Source organism: Oncorhynchus kisutch, linkage group LG17 (genome assembly GCF_002021735.2).
Source record: "Oncorhynchus kisutch isolate 150728-3 linkage group LG17, Okis_V2, whole genome shotgun sequence".
Lineage (NCBI taxonomy): Eukaryota > Metazoa > Chordata > Actinopteri > Salmoniformes > Salmonidae > Oncorhynchus > Oncorhynchus kisutch.
Window position 1 is genome coordinate 57160476 of NC_034190.2, and position 22727 is coordinate 57183202.

The following is a 22727-nucleotide window of genomic DNA, read 5'->3' on the forward strand; positions in this document are numbered from 1 at the left end:
ACACAGGTGGATTGTATTTATCATCATTAGTCATTTAGGTCAACATTGGCTCATTCAGAGATCCTCACTGAACTTCTGGAGAGTTTGCTGCACTGAAAGTAAAGGGGCTGAATAATTTTGCACGCCCAATTTTTCAGTTTTTGATTTGTTAAAAAAGTTTGAAATATCCAATAAATGTCGTTCCACTTCATGATTGTGTCCCACTTGTTGTTGATTCTTCACAAAAAAATACAGTTTTATATCTTTATGTTTGAAGCCTGAAATGTGGCAAAAGGTCGCAAAGTTCAAGGGGGCCGAATACTTTCGCAAGGCACTGTAAGCCCTTTCTGACATCTGCTGATGTAAAAAGGTCTTTATTAATTCATTTGATTGATTGATTGTGCGTGGGTGATGAATCTCATCGGTGTTTAAGGTATTCCTTACTAACCTGACAAAGACCACAAAGACCTACAGTACCATTAACATTTCTCTCTTCTTCCCTGTCTTTCACTCCCACTCTCCCTTTCTCTCTACTGAAGTTTTCCCCTTCTTTATCTCCTTTACCCCCCACCCCCTTTTTGTACATACACAATTTGCACCATCAACATTCCTGCTAGGATATGATTGTGGTAATGCAGAGATTTGCAACAGCTCGGTAATGTCTGATCGATAGTAACACAAGGACTCTTTTCTTCCAGGACCGAAGCTGCCAGCGTGGGCCCTCCACATGCAAACCAGACAGGAGAATGAGGAACCTCACCAGTGCGATACCGAGATAACTTTAAAATGACTCATGCAATTATGTGTGCGGTTGTCTGTATACAAATCTTACTGTGAGATGTCCAATTTGAAAAGATATCTAAAGTGTTTGAACATTTGAAATATTTCCACCATATGAAACTATCATACATTGATTTGAAAAACATCTAGTGATAGGTGATGGAAAAGGCAGAAATCCCACAGTGTTCTATCTCTGTGTTCACTGTGGTGTTGACTTCCTGTGACTGGGTCGGGGTGTCGGTTTCCCAGATGAACACAGCATCATAGGAGGGATTTCCACACTGTTGGTCTGGTCATGACAACATAGTCACTTTGCATAACATCCTGGACCGAAGACATGTTTCCAGACAGTTTTATAATCCAAATAACCATGTTTTATTTTTCATCACATTGTTAAGGTATACTGCATATTCAGACTGCTTTTAAAAAAATTACACATTTAATATTGATTTTATAGCTAGTACACAACAGTGTCTCTAAGAGTTTGAAGTTTGTTTACCTTCATTGGAAAAACAAAGGTGAACCATAGCATAAGTGTATAATATCCCAATGTCACATATTGAGAACACATTTGTATGCAGAGTAAACATGGTAGAGCAGTGTCTCTCAGAGCTTTCTCCAACGCTGAGTGCACATAGTTGCCTACTGACAATGAACATAATGGACTCTAATGACATTAGTAAAAAAGCAGAGATCAACGAGAGTCCATAATGGCTTCAGAACTATCGTGTTGTCGTCCCCCCCCCCCCCCCCCCCTCCACACTCTTACCCCCCCACATCACCCCACCACATTGACACAAACTTTGTGGCAACTGCAAGTGGAAAGTTAAGACTTGCAAAATATGTGCTTTCTGAAAACCAAAAAGAGGAAGAAGAACGTTTGGGGACGGGGTGAAGAACAATTTGTGACAAAAATAGCCAGGCGGAGTTGACAGTTCTGCCACGAAGTAGAAATGTATGAATATGTATGAGAGAACAAGATTAGTGTGAGAGAGAAGTAGAGATAGGGGTTACAGAGACAGCGAGAGCGAGAGATAAAGCCGGCGCTCTAGTACAGTGTCAACTCCCCCTGTTTGGCCTTCTGAGACAACAGCAATACTGGGAAGTCAGCGTGAAATACATTATCAGTTGGAGGATAATTGAACACTAATCACAAGGTTATTATCTAGCTAGTCATTATCAAGGTTATTCCATTGAAATGCATAACGCCCACTAGCAAGAACCCTCTACTGAAAGGACAACAGTCAGATGGAAGAAGCTCTGTTCAAGTCTTTGACACTGTCTGTCCCTCTGTTCCAGCAAGGCAGACATTTTCATTGCAATGAGGGGTGATGAGGAGGGTGGAATACAGCCGATAGATGTCCTCCTGGGGACTACAATGCCTTGATCCTTTTTTACATCGAACGTCACATGACTGAGGGAAGAGGAACAACAAAAAGAGGTCGAGGTCTAAGTGTAGTTCTTTTACTCTCTTAATAAATGTCATTCAATCTGTGTTTCAGCAACACAGAGCTACAGGCCAAGGGGTTTATGTGAAGACAATATTTTAATGCACAGTTTGTCTCACTTCCCCCACCCTCTCTTTTACCCTATTCTTAGATGAGGGACATTTCCTGTGAAAATAACACATTCTACTGACAATTATGTGTTTCCATCTCGTTGTGACATTCCGGCTACTTCTCAGGCATTCAGTAAGCACAGTATAGTGCGTGTGAGCTACAGACCTGTGTGATTTTATCCTTGACCGGTCATCTGTTTCACTTCTGTGGGCTCTTCCCCAGTTACTGTACTAAGGAGGTTGATCCTCTTTTCCTTCTGACGAGGAGCTAGAGGAGAACAAGAGAAAAGAATCCCACAGCTTGATACAAGACACACATTTGACTTCATGTGTGATCTTTCTATCGATTTCTCTTTCACTTTCTCTCTCGCTCTCTCTCCCCCTTTCACTTCCCCTTCTCCCCCCTCTCTCTATCCATCCTTACCCTCTGTGTCTGTATCCAGCCTAGTCCACTTCCTCTTGGAACTCTGGCTGCTCTCTGACCCAGACAGACTGCTCTCCACTTCCTGGTCGTCTGAGTTGCTCCCTGCAGCCGTGCTTTGGGCTGACTGTAAATGTCAAACAATGACAAGATACTAACGGTCAATAACCTCAAATCAGTTTCAGTTTACAGACTGTGGACATATAGGGAGAGTAGACACTTGCCTTGCAGTTGGAGTAAAGTTTATTCTGTAATCCATAATTCAGAGCCTCAAGGAGCACCACTGTAATTACAGAGAAACATATCAAACAAAAAAAATGGTTTCTCCCAGTCTTCACCCGGGTACACACCCAAACTACGTACCATGAAGGCTGCCGGCCCCCAGCTGGAATGGCTGGATAAGAAAACAGGGCTCACAGTACATGCATATAAGGAACATGTCTCAAACTACAAAGACACTCTCCACAAGACCAAGTCTACCCACTACTCAAACATAATCAGTAAAGGTCATAATAACCTGAAAGTTTTCTTCTGCACAATCAAAAAGCCATAGAATGACCCCCCCCCCCCCCTCAATGCTACAGTTGACCTCTGTCGTCAGTAGCTGGACATCTTCCAAAACAAAATAGACAATAAAATAGATACAGCTCAAACAAAGCCCACTGAGTGAGCTCCCTCCATAGCCTCGACTCAGCAACCATTTCCTCCCTCTCCGCCTTCTCCCCTCTTGATGCTGAGTTCATCTCTGGTCTAGTCACCAAATCCAAAGCTTCAACCTGCTCACTTGATCCTATGCCCACTTCCCTAGTCAAGACATGTCTTCCTGCAATCTCTCCCCTCACGGTTGTTAACGTGTCCTTCTGTTTTGACACTGTTCCACCTGATCTCAAACTGGCTGCAGTCCCACCCATTGTGAAAATAACAAGGACTTGACCCAGCTAACCTCAACAACCACAAGCTAATATCCAACATTCCCTTCATGGCCAATGTACCTTCCCAACTCCATCAGCACATGGCTTCCAATAACCTCTTTGAGCGTCTTCAATCGGGGTTTAGGGCCAATCACAGCATGGAAACGGCTCTGGTTCAAGTGGTAAACGATCTCTACTACTAGTAGATTACTCTGGCTGACTCTAGCATTCTAAACCTCCTCATCCTACTGAACTTCCTCCTTGAAAGAATGGAGAGGCCTCAGGTAATTATCAGAACAGCTCTAGCCTAGTTCAGGTCCTACCTGTTGGACAGGCAGCAGTTAGTGACCCTGGGACACTTCAAATCCTCCCATTATGCTGTCCGCCAGGGAGTCCCCCAAGGCTCAGACCTAGGGCCTCTCCTTTTCATCATCTACATCCTACCCCTCGGCCAAATCATCCATCAATACGGTCTGCAATCCCACTGTTACGCTGATGACATGCAAATCTACGTTCACCTCTGACCTCCCCATCATCACTCATAAACTGTCTTCAAGAAATAAAATCATGGATGAGTTCAAACTTCCTGCTCAAGGTCCTCATATCAATATTCATATAATCTCATAATAGTAGAAACAAGTATCATTAATCACCCACGGACTGGTTCAAAATAATGGACTATTTCACCCTGACTGGTACATAATAATGGACTGTTCCACCCGGACTGGTGCATCATAATGGACTGTTCCACCCTGACTGGTTCATAATAATGGACTATTTCACAATGACTAGTGCATAATAATGGACTGTTCCACCCTGACTGGTTCATAATAATGGACTTTTCCAACCTGAGTTCCCACACATTGTTTCACATGATATGATTGCAAACGTGACTTTCCTTGAAATTAAGTTGCGGCAATGAGGTGGTTCCAGAACGAGGCAGAGAAAAGAAAAATAAAGTAATAAGATTTAATTTCAACAGTGTTAATAGTTTTTTTTTTGAAATTCAAGGGTTTGACAATTCAAGGAGTTGGTCTGATGGTTCACTCTGATGTCATCGGCCTCCCCCTTGATTGCGGCAACAATACAGAAGCAATTGAGGACAAAAGAGTAACTTCTTTTGTGAGCCATGTTACTTTTTGTAATAGACATGTTTATATTTAATATTTTATTATTTCCTTGTGTATCTTGAAAGGCGCAAATAAAATGTATGATTATTATTATTATTATAATATGTACTTGTACACATACACATACAGCCTTGTCGCGGGGTTCTGTACCTGGATGCAGTGAGATGGTCAGAACAGGGTCTTTCCTGTCCTTAGACTCCTTTCCTGTTCTTTTATCTGCTTTCCCGTCAGCTTCCACCATCTCTGATTGCCCTCCCTCCTGTGGATGGGGTTAGACATATCAAATTACTAAATCACACACGTGTGTGTCAGTGGGGGGTCCTCAGAGGAGGAAGGGGAGGACCATCCTCCTCAGTGAATTAAAAAAAAAATGTAAATGGTAAAATATTGAAAAAGTCATCCTTTTTTAGATAAAACTATACTAAATGTATTCACACATCACCAAATAATTGATTAAAACACACTGTTTTGAAATGAAGGTCTACAGTAGCATCAACAGCACTCTGTAGGGTAGCAACATGGTGTAGCCGGAGGACAGCTTGCTTCCATCCTCCTTTTGGTGCATTGAATTCAACACAAAACCTAGAAGGCTCATGGTTCTCATCCCCTTCCATAGACTTACATAGTAATTATGACAACTTCTGGAAGACGTCCTCCAACCTATCAGAGCTCATGCAGCATGAACTGACATGTTGTCCACCCAATCAAAGGATCAGAGAATTAGTCTAGTACTGAAAGCATAAGCTACAGCTAGCTAGCACTGCAGTGCATAAAATGTGGTGCGTAATTGACTCAAAGAGAGAGAAATTTAATAGTTGAACAGTTTTCAACAAATACTTTTTTTTCAAAAACGAGGGAGAAAAGAGAGAGAGAGATAAAAAAAAAATCCTTCAGTTTCACTTACTTAGCTAGCAAATGCAGCTGGCTAGTTTAGTTACTCAAACACCCGGCTCAAACAGAGGGACGCTATGTTAACTAGCTGGCTATGACTTTCCAACACAACACTGGAACTCTTCCAAGTCAAGGTAAGCTTTTAGTTTAATAATTTATTGCCGGGGCCCGCCGGTGTAACTGCTTTACTGCCTATATACACTGTAACGTTACTACATGATTGTAGCGAGTTTACTAACACATTAGTTCTATTTGCTATGTTGACTAGGATGTTACTTTAGCTAACATGGGGACAATGATGTAGGCTGTGTGTAGCGGTTATGACATGATTTGGCTTGGAAAGTTTTTTTTGTCTGGTGACGCATAGAGAGCGCATAGAGGTGAGAAGGAATACAACATGGCTGCTATGAAAGTGACCTGTGTTTATGTGTGATCAGGGATGTATTCATTATGCCGATTCTGTTGAAAAGCTTTTCTTAAACGTAAGCAAACGAAACGGGGATATAAAATACCTGCATTTGTCCAATAAAAACTTGTGTTTGCAACTGTTGGACTAATGATTACACCCTAAATAAGCTAGATACAGGCAAGAGTGTGCAAGACGGTATTGAATGTGTCACTGTCTGTCACCTCAATTTTCTCTCGACCTGTGTGCACCTACGTTGTAAACTTTCATTCATAGGCTAGGTTGTAGAAACCTCATGATGGGTATAGGGAAAACTCAAGTATCATGTAGTAGCCTAAACCTATCAATGTTACAGTGAAATGGTTGAATGGAGTATGAATGACAGTCATCCAACATGCTGTAATAGATAGGAATAATGCCATGGTCATGAAAAAAAAACACTGGTGTGTGTTGGTTTGTTTATTTCACATGTTCATTGAGAGGAATGCTTCCGTAAAGTACCTTGAGGTTGTGATCACTGGGGCTTTGCCTCTGTTGGCTGGAGGGAGGTGTAGAAGAGGAGGATGAGGGAGGAGCAGGTGGAAAAGAAGAGGAAGAGGGAGGACTGGCCTGGATCTGTGGGGAGGAGTCTGTCCTCGTGGCCCTGTTAGATGTCTCTCCCTCTATGTATACATCCTGCAGTGTGGGGCTGGCCTTGCTGTCCTGTGGTGACTTACTTCTTTTGAACCTCCCAGGGTCAGACAGGTCCAGAGGAGAGTCAGCCCCTTTCAGCCCCTCCCCAAACACCCTCTCTGGCTGCACCAACACATCCCGACATGGGTGCTGCACCCCCCGCCTGTCTTGGTCCTGGACCCGTGCAGCTGGGCTCTTCCCAGGCTTGGGCCAGGCCTGCCCAGTGCTCTGCCCCCTGCTCTGGTTGTTGCTGCTGCTCTGCTGGTGGAAGATCTGGAGGTTGGGGTTAGGGTTGGGGTGGACCACCAGGCCATCGCCAACAGAGGTGGCCAGGGTGCCCCAGTCAGAGTGATCGGGCAGGGGCCAGGGGACAGAGAGATGGGTACTCTTGATAGGAAATGGACGGTAGGGGACCGGGGCATGGACCAGGTCACATTTTTGCTTCTCATCTCCACGTAGAGAGGAGGAGGATAAAGAGGGAGAAGAAGGGAGAGGGGTGTTCTTCAGGACAAACAGGTGGGGGGGAATGGAGGGAGTGACAGGGTAGCGCTGCTGGCCAATTGTTTCCATACTATGGACTCTAAGAGAAGGGAAGGATGGGGGAAGAGGAGAAAGAGAGGGAAGAGAGGAAAATGTTATAAGGTAAATGTGCTTCTCTTTTCACTATCTTTTGCTGTTATTGCCTCACTTGCTCACCTCTTCTCCCCAGTGTTGCCTCTGGCTGTACCTTGCTCTGGCCTCAATGCTTGTGGGATGGGAGTGGACATGAATAGAGGCTTATGGGATTTCTGTGTGCGTTAAGAAGGTAGATGGTGGCTGAGAGGGGACATTTTGACTTGTTCTATATTGATCCATATGTTCAGCTAATGATTTGTTTTTAAGACAAAAAAAAATCACTTACATAGGATTGTTTTCCATTCCATCCCTTCACATGTCTACGTTCAAGTAGCGTCTCTATTTTGTCAAAAAGCCCAAAGAAGAAAACAAATCCTGATGATTACACTGGTGATAGTGATGAGTTATCATTAATTGACTCAAAATACTTTAAGTTCATGATGAGAAGTGTATTCTTTCCTCTCACCATCAGCTACAAAGGAACGTCTGTGGCCTGTCTCAGTATTGACTATGGACAGCCCAGCAGTGGCGCCCTCTGGTGGCTGGCTGAGAGACCTGATGGCTGTGGCGTGTGGCACAGCAGAAGGTGAAATGTCAGCAGACTGGCTGACCGCCGGGTTTGCATCCTGGGAGGAGGAATGTCCACTCTGACTCCTGAAATGACAAGAATGTTATGCTCCAACTAACAAGACAAAATCACATTTATTCACGCAAAGTTACACACAACAATAGGCTCACTTGTAATAAAACAGGCTGCGTATACAAAACGATAAGATAATCTTCCTAATATTGATTTGCACCCCCACCCTCCTTTTGCCCTCAGAACAGCCTCAATTCTTCGAGGCATGGACTCTACAAGGTGTCGAAAGCTTTCCACAGAGATGCTGTCCTATGTTGACTCCAATGCTTCTCATAGTTGTGTCAAGTTGGCTGGATGTCCTTTGGGTGGTGGACCATTCTTGATACAAACGGGAAACTGTTGAGCGTGGAAAAACCCTGAAGTATTGCAGCTCTTGACACAAACCGGTGCGCCTGGCACCTACTACCGTACCACGTTCAAAGGCACTTCAAGTATTCACACCCTTTAAACTTTTCCACATTTTGTTGTGTTACAGCCTGATTTTAAAATAAATGGATTAAATTGAGATGTTGTGTCATTGGTCTACACACGATACTCCATAATGTCAAAGTGGAATTATGTTTTTAGAATTTTTTACAAATGAATTTAAAACGAAATGCTGAAATGTCTTGAGTTAATAAGTATTCAACCCCTTTGTTATGGCAAGCCAAAATTAGTTCAGGAGTACAAATGTGCTTAACAAGTCACATAATAAGTTGCATGGACTCACTCTGTGTGCAATAATAGTGTTTAACATGATTTTTTTGTGACTACTTTATTTATGTACCACACACATAATTATCTGTATGGTCCCTCAGTCAAGCAGTGAAATTCAAACACAGATTTAACTACAAAGACCAGTGAGGTTTTGCAATTCCTTGCAAAGAAGGGCTACCTATTGGTAGACGGGTAAAACATTTAAAAGCAGACACTGAATATCCCTTTGAGCATAGTGACGTTATTAATTACACTTTGGATGGTGTATCAATACATCCAGTCACTACAGAGATACAGGCGTCCTTCCTAACTCAGTTGCCGGAGAGGAAGGAAACCGCTTAGGGATTTCACTGTGAGGCCAATGGTGATGTTAAAACAATTACATCGTTTAATGGCTGTGACAGGAGAAAACTGAAGATGGATCAGCAACACTGTAGTTACTCCACAATACTAACCTAAATGACAGAGTGAAATGAAGGAAGCCTGTACAAAATACAAATATTCCAAAACATGCATCCTGTTTGCAAAAGTAATAATGCAAAAAAATGCAAATACATGTACTTTATGTACACAACACAAAACATTATGTTTGGGGCAAATCTAACAACACAAATCACTGAGTACCACTCTTCATATTTTCAAGCATGGTGGTGGCTGCATCATGTTATGCGTATGCTTGTCATCGACAAGGACTAGGGAGCTTTTTAGGACAAAAAAAACTGGAATGGAGCTAAGCACAGGCAAAATCCTAGAGGAAAACCTGTTTCAGTCTGCTTTCCAATAGACACTGGGAGAAAAATCCACCTTTCAGCAGGACAATAAACTAAAACGCAAGACCAAATCTAAACTGGAATTGCTTACCAAGACAAAATTGAATGTTCCTGAGTGACTTAGTTAATGTTTTGACTTAAATCAGCTTGAAAATCTATGGCAAGACTTGAAAATGGCTGTCAGGCAATGATCAACCACCAAGTAGACAGAGCTTGAAGAACTTTTAAAAAAATTATGTAAATATTTGACAATCCAGGTGTGCAAAACTCTTAGAGACTTACCCAGAAAGACTCACATCTGTAATCGATGCCAAAGGTGATTCTAACATGTACAGGTGTGAATACTTATGTAAATCAGACATTTCTGTATTTTGTTTTCAATACAATTCTCCAAAATGTCTATAAACATGTTTTAACTTTGTTATTATGGGGTATTGTGTGTAGATGGATGAGATAAAAAAAAAAAAAAGAAGTGGAACAAGTCAAGGGGTGTGAATACTTACAAATCCTTCTTTAACCCGTCTCCTCCCCTTCATCGACACTGATTGAAGTGGATTTATCAAGTGACATCAGTAAAGGATCATAGCTTTCAACTTGATTCACCTGGTCAGTCTATGTCATGGAAAGAGCAGGTGTTCATAATATTTTGGTCACTCGGTGCATATAACTCACTCTTGTGCTCCTCTCAGATGACTGACTTCCTCTTGCAGTCTCTGGTTCTCCGTTTTCATTTTGTTCATCTTTCCCACTACAAAATAACCCACAGTCCATGGCTAATGTTTAAGTACTATACTGTAGCTATAAAATAACATTATTGTTGGATCTTTACACAATGCTTGAGATGCATGTGAAGGAGGGGTTGATGTGTTAGCTAGCTACCCAGGATGGAAATATGATGGAGGCTCTGGATCTGGGAGGTCTCATACTCCTGCTGCCTGCGCTTGGCCACGTCCTGAGTGACAGTACACCTGTCACAGAGCCCTGCCCTCAACCTGCAGCACAGAGGTCACCAGGGGGTCAAACATTGATTCAGCAACACATTGTGTTAAGACAGCACACACTAAAACACCCTATTTGAATATTTCTCGGGACTCTACAAGGTACACTCTCCTATTAGTTAGTATACTTTTTGATATTGTATACTGCACTGTTGGGTAGGGCTTGCAAGTTAAGAATTTCACTGTACATGTGCATGTGAAAAATAAAACGTTCAGCTAAAAATAATTATATAGAATACCCAAACACAGAGACACACAGAGGGACCCACCTATTTTCCAGCTGTTTTATGTTTTCTGTAAGTAACCTCTGGTGCTCTTTCAGCTGTTGGTTCTTGTTAAACAGCTCCTCCATTTGCTTTGCTTCACTACTCAGAGTAACACACCAAGAACTGCCATCACTACATCTCCCATATATCAACATGTCACCTTTAATCAAGTGCTTTACTCACCAGCTGTTTTTATTGTTCAGCTCCTGAAATGTCTCTTGCCATTCTAGAGAGAGAGAGAGAGAGAGAGAGAGAGAGAGAGAGAAATATAAATATAGAGAGAGAAATAGAAATATAGAGAGAGAAGTAGAAATATAGAGAGAGAAATAGAGAGAGATAGAGAAACATGTCAAATAGCTGTTTTCACATGTTGAGCTTCAATTTTACTTGTGAAACCAAATTTTTAACATGTATTCAATTTAGTGTTCACATGTTAATACCACCTTTCCATATGAGGAGTATTACATGTTTTTCACCTCACATATAGAATTGCACGTTCACAAGCGAAAAACAATCACATGTAAAAATCTATGTTCAAGTGAACTTGCAATTACAGACATCAAAGTGAAAATCTAATTGAAAGTTTCACATGTAAAAAAAACTCCACATTTATTCCAATGTTTGTAAATTCAGTAAATGTAAACAAACACTGTAAAGCCTAAAAACATTGTTAAACAATCATTTTGATATCATGGTTGGTCAGTCCGTTAATTGTAGTCTATGGATTTGAGTTGTTGTGTTTTTCAGCCCCATTCCTTTTTACCGAAACTGTGGCGGGGAGGGCACTTTGTTACTGTTTCAATTAAGGATTGACACTTTAAACTCCTTTAATAGAGTAATAGTGTTATTATATTGTGCAATCCTCAATTGAGTGAGTTACTTTTGTGCCATTAATATCCAGTGTTGGGGAGTTGTAGATCAACTAGTAGTATTTTCGGTAGTTAATTAAAAACAATTGCCATGTAGTGGTGTAGCTAACTACTGGAACTTCCCACTACTTTTCTTTGCTAAAATAAACTAAAACATGGGTGAAGACGGCATCAGACCTGCCTAATTCTCATTTGAAACATAGTTTTGTGTTTAATAGGCTAAATAACACATCCTGTTAACTTCTGACTCCAGAGTCAACTATTCTTGCAATGTGAAGTCTATGAAATTTCATATTTACATATGATCATTTTTCACTAAGTAGTTTGTAACTACTAAAGTAACTTTAGTTAGGTAACTATATTTTTCTAAAGGGTAGCTTTAGTGTAGTTGAACCTTTTCCAGTGTGAAATAATAGCTTGGTAAACCATATTTTCAGAGTGGCTTCCCCAACACTGTAAATAGCAAACAAAACTTCTGATGTCGAGATCAACATTCTTAGTATTGCAAACAAAAATAATGATATTGAAAGCAAAAAAAAGTTTTGTTCCAGTTGTAAGTTTTGACTCATTCATTCTAGCAACATAGAAACATACCACCCTTCATCCCACTGCTGATTTGCCTAAGCAGGTTCGGTCCTGGATGGGAGACCAGATATTGCTGGAAGTGGTGACAAATAAACGTGTGTTTGTTTGTTTTTCAGGTGAAAAATGTACATGTGAAACTTCACGTGTCAAAAAAACACATCTGACTTGTGAAAATGTCACGGGGAAAAAATGAAAAAAATCAATTCACAGGGGGAAATCTTTGCGTGATTTCCCAAAAACGACATGGCTATACTTGCATAATTAAGTGCTACACATTACAGACACTCAGCTTCCAGTATTACAAATGCATTATTTGCTGTTACAAAGACATAATAAAGTTGTTAGTCCATTCACTCTTTTGTTTTGACTCACGTTTCAGAGTATCAGTGACGCTGATACTGTTGGAGGAATGCTCACTCACCTTTGACCTCTCTCTCATGGGCCTCCCTCAGTTTGTGGAAGAGCTTGTTGAAACCCTCCAGAGCCATGGTAACACTAGGCTGTCACAGCTGACCTGGACACAGAGCCCCTCTTTCGCTCAGCTGTCATCCACTACAGACAGCAATGTCATCAACTGGGGAAGATATTCCAACCAAAATAGTTAACTGTACATTCAGATCTACAGAAGAGCATGCTACTGTGCATTCTGCACAGCAGCCCTTATGGCCTTGCCCTGCACAAACATGAGGGTAAAATTGTACAGAGATATGGGAAACTATAACATTTTCAGAGGACTGCGCCCAAGGCCTCAATTTGTGTGTGTATGTGTGTGTGTATGTGTGTGTGTGTGTGTGTGTGTGTGTGTGTGTGTGTGTGTGTGTGTGTGTGTGTGTGTGTGTGTGTGTGTGTGTGTGTGTGTGTGTGTGTGTGTGTGTGTGTGTGTGTGTGTGTGTGTGTGTGTGTGTGTGTGTGTGTGTGTGTGTGTGCGAGAGAGAGAGAGAGAGAGAGAGAGAGAGAGAGAGAGAGAGAGAGAGAGAGAGAGAGAGAGAGAGAGAGAGAGAGAGAGAGAGAGAGAGAGACAGAGACAGAGAGAGAGAGAGAGAGAGAGAGAGAGAGAGAGAGAGAGAGAGAGAGAGAGAGAGAGAGAGAGAGAGAGAGAGAAGCACTTGATAGCTGTATACTTCCCTCTCCTATGTTCTAGAATCTAGACTAGAGGTCAATATATAAATCTTAGAATAAGAAACATTCTTGGTGAAATCTCAATATTGCTGTAAGGTGACAATGCAATCCTGTCATGTGATATCCTTACAATTGGGCCATGAAACATAACATGTCTGAGGGAAGCAGTATTCCTGGGACATTCATAGGGCATGTGAAGTTGTTGTTGAGATATTGAAGCGGGCACAACTCTAAAGTGACACACATTATTATAATATAAAATATTTGTATTGACTACTGACTACTTCTCTTTTTCTTTGTACTTATTTTCACCCATATGACCAAGAATCTCAGTCCAAAAATGAGATGTTTGAGGGTGTGTCTACACATTCGAAAACACTATTTTTGCATTTTGATCAGAGTCGTTCTCTCGGCATGTTGGGATACGTTGACTAACTGTCCCAAACGTTGCCGCGAAGCAAGAGAAGACCTGCCTGTCTTCCACTGCTGGCTGGCTTTCATGGCTTCTCTACTGTACGTCACAAGCTCTCAGTTCAACTGTAACATACACACTTATACAACACTGTATCTACAAGAACATTACAAACACAGTATATTACACACACCTATATTAGGATTTTGACTAAAACCGCTTATTTGATCGAAGTAAAAGTACATTTGCTCTTATTGATAATTCAGAAGAATCACAGAACAATAGGCCTGATTTGCTCATACCAAAGTACATGTATCTAATGAAATGCCCTGTAAATATCTGTTTGTTTGCTGTAAATGAATACTGACGAGCTGTATTACTGTGTAACTGTGCACTGCATAATGGTGTTAACACAACAAAGTAGGAATTGCAGAGCTCTAGACACTTGGAGAAGAGAATGTTGTATACAGTATAAGGATACAGCGAGGTGGCTCAAGAGTCTGTGACAAACAATCAAGAAATGCAGTCTCAAAGTGTGAATGAAGCCTGAAAAATCAAAGACTTAGCATGCATTTACTGAAATGAGACACAATGGCACTCACACATAGACACAGATACATGCATGCAAACAGCAGGTGGCAGTAACAAGGCTACATTTTCTATATCATAGAAATATAGACTCAGCTATATGGTACCTACTAGTGACGTACGGGTTGACTCATAACCCCCAGTCCCCGCGGCTATATCCTCGTGGCGGACCGGTTTAAGGTCATTAAATAGTGTGTGGCTGAAGGGCGGGTGGGCTGGTTAAATAAAAAGAAACAATACTTTTTAAAAAACATACGTGTATAATACTTGTGCTATTTATATAGGCTACAGTGAGTTTTTTTCTGGTATTAGTGCTTAAGCCAAAACTTTAGGGCTTAACTGTAGGCAAGCCACATAGCCCACACAGCCAATCGCCAAATAACGCTTTTGGGAAAGGGCAGAAAAAGCTAACGTCAAACCACCGAGCAAAAAGGACATTGTCGAAGTTTAATTCAATATGACAAAAGCTGCAAATGGAGAGTTGAAAATAAAAAGAGAGGGCCAGAAAAGTAATGTTTGGAAAATATTTGTTGAAGTGGTAAAATAGGATGATAGCAGTGCCGGCTACGTTATGTAAGATGATTGTGATGATTATGTGATGATTGTGAAGCGCTATACAAGACGGGACTTCAAATAGGCCTATGGCATATCAAGGGAACTGTGGCCTACTGTTCTGATGAGTAGTCGTGGCCAAAAGTTTTGAGAATGACACAAATATACATTTTCACATCAAGAACTTCAAGGATAGCTGTTCAATTGTTTTGAAGAAGGCTTCAGGGCGCCCAAGAAAGTCAAGCAAGCGCCAGGACCGTCTCCTAAAGTTAATTCAACTGCAGGATCGGGGCACCACCAGTACAGAGCTTGCTCAGGAATGACATCAGGCAGGTGTGAGTGCATCTGCACGCACAGTGAGGCAAAGACTTTTGGAGGATGGCCTGGTGTCAAGAAGGGCAGCAAAGAAGCCACATCTCTCCAGAAAAAAGCATCAGGGACAGACTGATATTTTGCAAATGGTACAGGGATTGGACTGCTGAGGACTGGGGTAAAGTCATTTTCTCTGATGAATCCCCTTTCTGATTGTTTGGGGCATCCGGAAAAAAGCTTGTCCGGAGAAGACAAGGTGAGCGCTACCATCAGTCCTGTGTCATCCCAACAGTATAGCATCCTGAGACCATTCATGTGTGGGGTTGCTTCTCAGCCAAGGGAGTGGGCTCACTCACAATTTTGCCTAAGAACACAGCCATGAATAAAGAATGGTACCAACACATCCTCCGAGTGCAACTTCTCCCAACCATCCAGGAACAGTTTGGTGACGAACAATGCCTTTTACAGCATGATGGAGCACCTTGCCATAAGGCAAAAGTGATAACTAAGTGGCTCGGGGAACAAAACATCGATATTTTGGGTCCATGGCCAGGAAACTCCCCAGACCTTAATCCCATTGAGCACTTGTGGTCAATCCTCAAGAGGCGGGTGGACAAACAAAACCCCACAAATTCTGACAAACTCCAAGCATTGATTATGCAAGAATGGGCTGCCATCAGTCAGGATGTGGCCCAGAAGTTAATTGACAGCATGCCAGGGCTGAATGCAGAGGTCTTGAAAAAGAAGGGTCAACACTGCAAATATTGACTCTTTGCATCAACTTCATGTAATTGTCAATAAAAGCCTTTGACAGTTATGAAATGCTTGTAATTATACTTCAGTATTCCATCATAACATCTGTCAAAAATATCTAAAGACACTGAGGCAGCAGACTTTATGAAAATGTATATTTGTGTCATTCTCAAAACCTTTGGCCAGGACTGTAGGTCTATAACCTCTCACATAGCCTTAATATTATCTCCTGCAGAATTAAGCATTTCTTGCTGTAAAATGATACACCAAATGTAGGCAAAATGTGGACATGGGAACAGGAGTGGAGAATGATTTCTTTCTTTCTGCATCTTGAAGGAATGCAATGCTCAGTTAGATACCATCTGTAGAAGTGTTGACTTCGTCATAAAAGCTGATAGTATTTCAACCACATAGGTTTAAAATATGCATCCAAGCCGAACTGAAATCTTATCAGAAAAACATTGGGTCGTTTTCACAGGTATTTGTCATTTTGACAGAAAATCTTTCCAGTTTTTTTGTTGCACTATTGTATTTTCTCCCCAGTCCCTAAACGTCTTTGCTCCGCGAAAGATGACAGAGAAACTTTACAGATGTCAACTAGATTGAAGCAATAATTCTATCGATCTATTACATTATTCTGTTGACCAGGGTTTTGTTTAGTCTTCTAGGGCATCATATAATGACAGAACAGAAGCTGCATGTATCTAATTATAGACAAGTTGACTAACAAATAGCCTACCAAAATGTTGGGGATTATAAGCAGAAACATATTTCAATCAGGCAACAAAAAAGATCCTGCAATCCCTGTCAAACAGTGCATTTTCTATTTTTGAGGGTTAGTGGTGTGGGCCTACCACTAAAGGCGCATTTTAGGAATTTAAAAACAAGAAAACGGTAACCCCCCCATTTGTATTGGTAATAGCTGGGGATGGGGACAGAGAAATGTAATGTCATTCGAAAACATAATGTTGACTTTCACTGCTATGCGGATGACACACAGCTGTACATTTCAATGAAACATGGTGAAGCCCCAAAATTGCCCTCACTAGAAGCCTGTGTTTCAGACATAAGGAAGTGGACGGCTGCAAACGTTCTACTTTTAAACTCGGACAAAACAGAGATGCTTGTTCTAGGTCCCAAGAAACAAAGAGATCTTCTGTTGAATCTGACAATTCATCTTAATGGTTGTACAGTCGTCTCAAATACAACTGTGAAGGACCTCGGCGTTACTCGGGACCCTGATCTCTCTTTTGAAGAACATATCAAGACTGTTTCAAGGACAGCTTTTATCCATCTACGTAACATTGCAAAAATCAGAAACTTTATGTCCAAAAATGATGCAGAAAACTGTATCCATGGTTTTGTCACTTCTAGGTTAGACTACTGCAATGCTCTACTTTCCGGCTACCCGGATAAAGCACTAAATAAACTTCAGTTAGTGCTAAATACGGCTGCTAGAATCCTGACTAGAACCAAAGAATGTGATCATATTCCTCCAGTGCTAGCCTCCCTACACTGACTTCCTGTCAAGGCAAGGGCTGATTTCAAGGTTTTACTGCTAACCTACAAAGCATTACATGGGCTTGCTCCTACCTATCTCTCTGATTTGGTCCTGCCGTACATACCTACACGTACGCTACGGTCACAAGACGCAGGCCTCCTAATTGTCCCTAGAATTTCTAAGCAAACAGCTGGAGGCAGGGCTTTCTCCTATAGAGCTCCATTTTTATGGAATGGTCTGCCTACCCATGTGAGAGACGCAAACTCGGTCTCAACCTTTAAGTCTTTACTGAAGACTCATCTCTTCAGAGGGTCATATGATTGAGCCCAGGAGTGTGAAGGTGAACGGAAAGGCTCTGGAGCAACGAACTGCCCTTGCTGTCTCTGCCTGGCCGGTTCCCCTCTTTCCACTGGGATTCTCTGCCTCTAACCCTATTACAGGGGCTGAGTCACTGGCTTACTAGGGCTCTTTCATACTGTCCCTAGGAGGGGTGCGTCACTTGAGTGGGATGAGTCACTGATGTGATCTTTCTGTCTGGGATCTTTCTGTCTCGGCCTTGTCTCAGGATGGTAAGTTGGTGGTTGAAGATATCCCTCTAGTGGTGTGGGGGCTGTGCTTTGGCAAAGTGGGTGGGGTTATATCCTTCCTGTTTGGCCCTGTCCGGGGGTGTCATCGGATGGGGCCACAGTGTCTCCTGACCCCTCCTGTATCAGCCTCCAGTATTTATGCTGCAGTAGTTTATGTGTTGGGGGGGTTAGGGTCAGTTTGTTATACCTGGAGTACTTCTCCTGTCCTCTCCGGTGTCCTGTGTGAATTTAAGTATGCTCTCTCTAATTCTCTCTTTCTTTCTTTCTCTCTTTCTTTCTCTCTCTCAGAGGATCTGAGTCCTAGGACCATGCCTCAGGACTACCTGACATGATGACTCCTTGCTGTCCCCAGCCCACCTGGCTGTGCTGCTGCTCCAGTTTCAACTGTTCTGCCTGTGATTATTATTATTTGACCATGCTGGTCATTTATGAACATTTGAACATCTTGGCCATGTTCTGTTATAATCTCCACACGGCACAGCCAGAAGAGGACTGGCCACCCCACATAGCCTGGTTCCTCTCTAGGTTTCTTCCTAGGTTTTGGCCTTTCTAGGGAGTTTTTCCTAGCCACCGTGCTTCTACACCTACATTGCTTGCTGTTTGGGGTTTTAGGCTGGGTTTATGTACAGCACTTTGAGAAATCAGCTGATGTACGAAGGGCTATATAAATACATTTGATTTGATTGGATTTAAGCACTCTTATATTGATCAACAGACTATGGATGCAAGGACTGATCATCCATTACATAAAAATGATAGTTAACCAAGTTTTATTAACCAGTCCAAAAATGTATGAACCGATCCCACATTTCCCCTTTAATCGTGCAATCCTGTACAAAACAGTGTTGGGAAACAGACATAGTCACAACAATGGGTTATGTTCACAAAATGTTATTATTTGTGCTCTGAGAAAGTGCACAGGCTACTGTGAGGTGGCAGGTAGCCTAGCAGTTCCGTTGTGCCAGTAAGTGAAAGGTCGATGTGCCCTTGAGCAAGGCAATTAACCCTAATTTGCTCCAGGGGCACCATTCTACTATGGCTGACCCTGTAAAACAACACCTTTCACTGCACACATCCAGTGTATGTTGCCTTCATGCTCTGTCGCCTACTCTGTCCCAATCAACACATGGATCACTAGCTCACTGTCAATCCACAAACCATTATTCCATCATCTGACAAATTCAATGTGAACCCTGCCCACTTCCCTACACTGTGTTTTGTTCATTTAAAAACATATTATGTGGCCTCCTGAGTGGTGCAGCGGTCTAAGGCTCCGCATCACATTATTGCGATGTCACCACAGCCTGGGGTTTGATCCCAGGCTGTATCATTACCGGCCGTGACCGGGAGTCCCATAGAGCGCTGCACAATTGGCCCAGCGTCGGGAGGGTTTGGCCTGGGGGGCTTTACTTGGCTCTAGCGACTCCTTGTGGCGAGCCGGGTGCCTGCAGGCTGACTTCGGTTGTCAGTTGAACAGTGTTTCCTCCGACACATTGGTGCAGCTGGCTTCTGGGTTAAGCGAGCGGGTGTTAATTAAGATACGAAGTTTCGGAGGATGCATGAGTAGACCTTCACCTCTCCCGAGCCCGTTGGGGAGTTGCAGCGTTGAGACAAAATCATAATCACAAAAAAGGGGGTAAAAATTTAACACAAAAAACATTGTGTTTTCATACAAGATGCAATTAGAGATACGTGTATTTTAACCATGAATAAACACTACTAGCCATTTGTCCTGTAAATCATGCAATTTAATATGGAGAACATCTTCCTCTTCTTCATCTTATAGATAATTCCTCATTCACCCATCCTTTCTCTAAATATTATATTTTTCTATTTCTAATGAGAATTCAACGAGGGTACATAAGGAAACAGTTCTTTCCTGCAGAGTAAAATCGCAAGAGTTCCTTTAACTCCTATGGAGTCACTTGTAACACTATTTTGAGGTTTATATGGTCCCACACCTATTTGGTGTTAAAACTACTCTACTCAGGCTGTTCATATTTTTGGAGTACAAAATTACACTAAAAGGAGTAAGTATCCACCTCTGAGAGAGTTGATTAAATTTAACTCCAAATGCCATTTACTCTTTTCAGTATAGTTTTTAATGAACTCCCTTGCCAATTATACACTGCTCAAACAAATAAAGGGAACACTTAAACAACACAATGTAACTCCAAGTCAATCACACTTCTGTGAAATCAAACTGTCCACTTAGGAAGCAACACTGATTGACAATAAATTTCACATGCTGTTGTGCAAATGGAGTAGACAACAGGTGGAAATTATAGGCAATTAGCAAGACACCCCCAAAAAGGAGTGGTTCTGCAGGTGGGGACCACAGACCACTTCTCAGTTCCTATGCTTCCTGGCTGATGTTTTGGTCACTTTTGAATGCTGGCGGTGCTTTCACTCTAGTGGTAGCATGAGACGGAGTCTACAACCCACACAAGTGGCTCAGGTAGTGCAGCTCATCCAGGATGGCACATCAATGCGAGCTGTGGCAAGAAGGTTTGCTGTGTCTGTCAGTGTAGTGTCCAGAGCATGGAGGCGCTACCAGGAGACAGGCCAGTACATCAGGAGGCCGTAGGAGGGCAACAACCCAGCAGCAGGACCGCTACCTCCGCCTTTGTGCAAGGAGGAGCAGGAGGAGCACTGCCAGAGCCCTGCAAAATGACCTCCAGCAGGCCACAAATGTGCATGTGTCTGCTCAAATGGTCAGAAACAGACTCCATGAGGGTGATATGTGGGCCCGACGTCCACAGGTGGGGGTTGTGCTTACAGCCCAACACCGTGCAGGACGTTTTTCAATTTGCCAGAGCACACCAAGATTGGCAAATTTGCCACTGGCGCCATGTGCTCTTCACAGATGAAAGCAGGTTCACACTGAGCACATGTGACAGACGTGACAGTCTGGAGACGCTGTGGAGAACGTTCTGCTGCCTGCAACATCCTCCAGCATGACCGGTTTGGCGGTGGGTCAGTCATGGTGTGGGGTGGCATTTCTTTGGGGGGCCGCACAGCCCTCCATGTGCTCGCCAGAGGTAGCCTGACTGCCATTAGGTACCGAGATGAGATCCTCAGACTCCTTGTGAGACCATATGCTGGTGTGGTTGGCCCTTGGTTCCTCCTAATGCAAGACAATGCTAGACCTCATGTGGCTGGAGTATGTCAGCAGTTCCTGCAAGAGGAAGGCATTGATGCTATGGACTGGCCCGCCCGTTCCCCAGACCTGAATCCAATTGAGGACATCTGGGACATCATGTCTCGCTCCATCCACCAACGCCACGTTGCACCACAGACTGTCCAGGAGTTGGCGGATGCTTTAGTCCAGGTCTGGGAGGAGATCCCTCAGGAGACCATCCTCCACCTCATCAGGAGCATGCCCAGGCGTTGTAGGGAGGTCATACAGGCACGTGGAGGCCACACACACTACTGAGCCTCATTTTGACTTGTTTTAAGGACATTACATCAAAGTTGGATGAGCCTGTAGTGTGGTTTTCCACTTTAATTTTGAGTGTGACTCCAAATCCAGACCTCCATGGGTTGATAGATTTGATTTCCATTGATCATTTTTGTGTGATTTTGTTGTCAGCACATTCAACTATGTAAAGAAAAAAGTATTTAATAAGAATATTTCATTCATTCAGATCTAGGATGTTATTTTAGTGTTCCCTTTATTATTTTGAGCAATGTACTTGTATGTCTTTTTTAAATTAACAATCAACTATTGCAGAGTACATTTCACTTTTAGTTTACTTCCTTTGAGTTATAAGGGTGTAAAGCCTTATTTGAATATTTCTTAATGTGTCACATTATGGTGGTTTTGCAATGTGATATCCAACCTCTGTTGGAACCCAACTTCCAATAAGATGGCCAGCACTTTAATATCACTCACAACTTGCATTTAGAATGCCTGTCAGTGTAGGGAAGAACTTACAATACATGAAGACTACCTACATCATGTAAACTAGAACAACTATAGCACTTGCTAACGGTTGCTATGAATCCAACTACTTATAGATTGGATTCGTTTAGAAAAAAATTATGTTTCTTATCTTTCAGTAGCATAATATGAATGTACTGTACATGCGAAAACACAGATATTGAAACAAAACATTTTAAACTCAACCTGCAAAAGAGAATGCTGGGAAATATGACAATGATGCCCCTCCCACATCTGTGGATAACTCCGTAGATTTAACTCCCTGTCTCTGGTTACTCTTAATGTAGTTAAAAGTACTCCATCCCAATGAACTACAGTCATTAACACTAACTTCAGGGAGCGTATCATTCTCTTGAGGGTTCAGATAACTCCCAATAGAGTCAATTTAACCCTAATTTCTTTAACACTGGGATTTCAACCATTCTTGATCTACTGTTTGTATGCTAATGAATGGACTCTCCTGCCCAGCCTTACTTCTGCCACCTGCCCACCTGCCAACCCGCCCAAACCTTACATGCCCCTGCTCCCCACACACACTAACAGCAGGCTCACTCACCTCTTCCCAGTACCATCAACAACCCGATTGTCCCTTCTGCTCCAATCAGAATCAGAATCCCTCTTGTCCTTAGCCCTGGAGAGTTGGTTGATCAGTGCCAGAGAAGGATAGAGAAACAGAGAGAGAAAGCAAGAGAGGAAAAGGAGGCATGGAGAGCGCTCCCCCCTTCCCCCAATCTCCACCCTGGGAACAGGTTGGAGCGGTCCTCCTCCAGAGG

General features: G+C 42.5%; 1 protein-coding gene across 1 annotated transcript; it reads right to left on the reverse strand.

The window, feature by feature from the left end:
* Positions 1-1495: 1495 nt before the first annotated feature.
* On the reverse strand, positions 1496-22714 carry rbbp8l (retinoblastoma binding protein 8-like). The gene is made up of 15 exons (XM_020504808.2): positions 22511-22714; positions 12609-12761; positions 10917-10959; positions 10737-10832; positions 10349-10461; positions 10142-10217; positions 7830-8017; positions 7650-7702; positions 7445-7536; positions 6578-7328; positions 4930-5038; positions 2963-3021; positions 2742-2865; positions 2484-2585; positions 1496-2173 (listed from the first exon to the last, which is right to left on the reverse strand). The coding sequence occupies exons 2-14, from the start codon at positions 12673-12675 to the stop codon at positions 2494-2496; spliced, it is 1863 nt and encodes a 620-aa protein (XP_020360397.2). The 5' UTR covers positions 12676-12761; positions 22511-22714; the 3' UTR covers positions 1496-2173; positions 2484-2493.
* Between the last annotated feature and the right edge of the window lie 13 nt (positions 22715-22727).

Coding starts and splice junctions, on each gene's coding strand:
- rbbp8l (XM_020504808.2), bottom strand. CDS start 12,675: ATGGCTCTGGAGGGTTTCAACAAGCTCTTCCACAAACTGAGGGAGGCC. Junction 10,462..10,736: donor ATAAAACAGCTGGAAAATAG/GTGGGTCCCTCT, acceptor TCTGTGCTGCAG/GTTGAGGGCAGGGCTCTGTG. Junction 2,866..2,962: donor AACTTTACTCCAACTGCAAG/GCAAGTGTCTAC, acceptor TGACATTTACAG/TCAGCCCAAAGCACGGCTGC.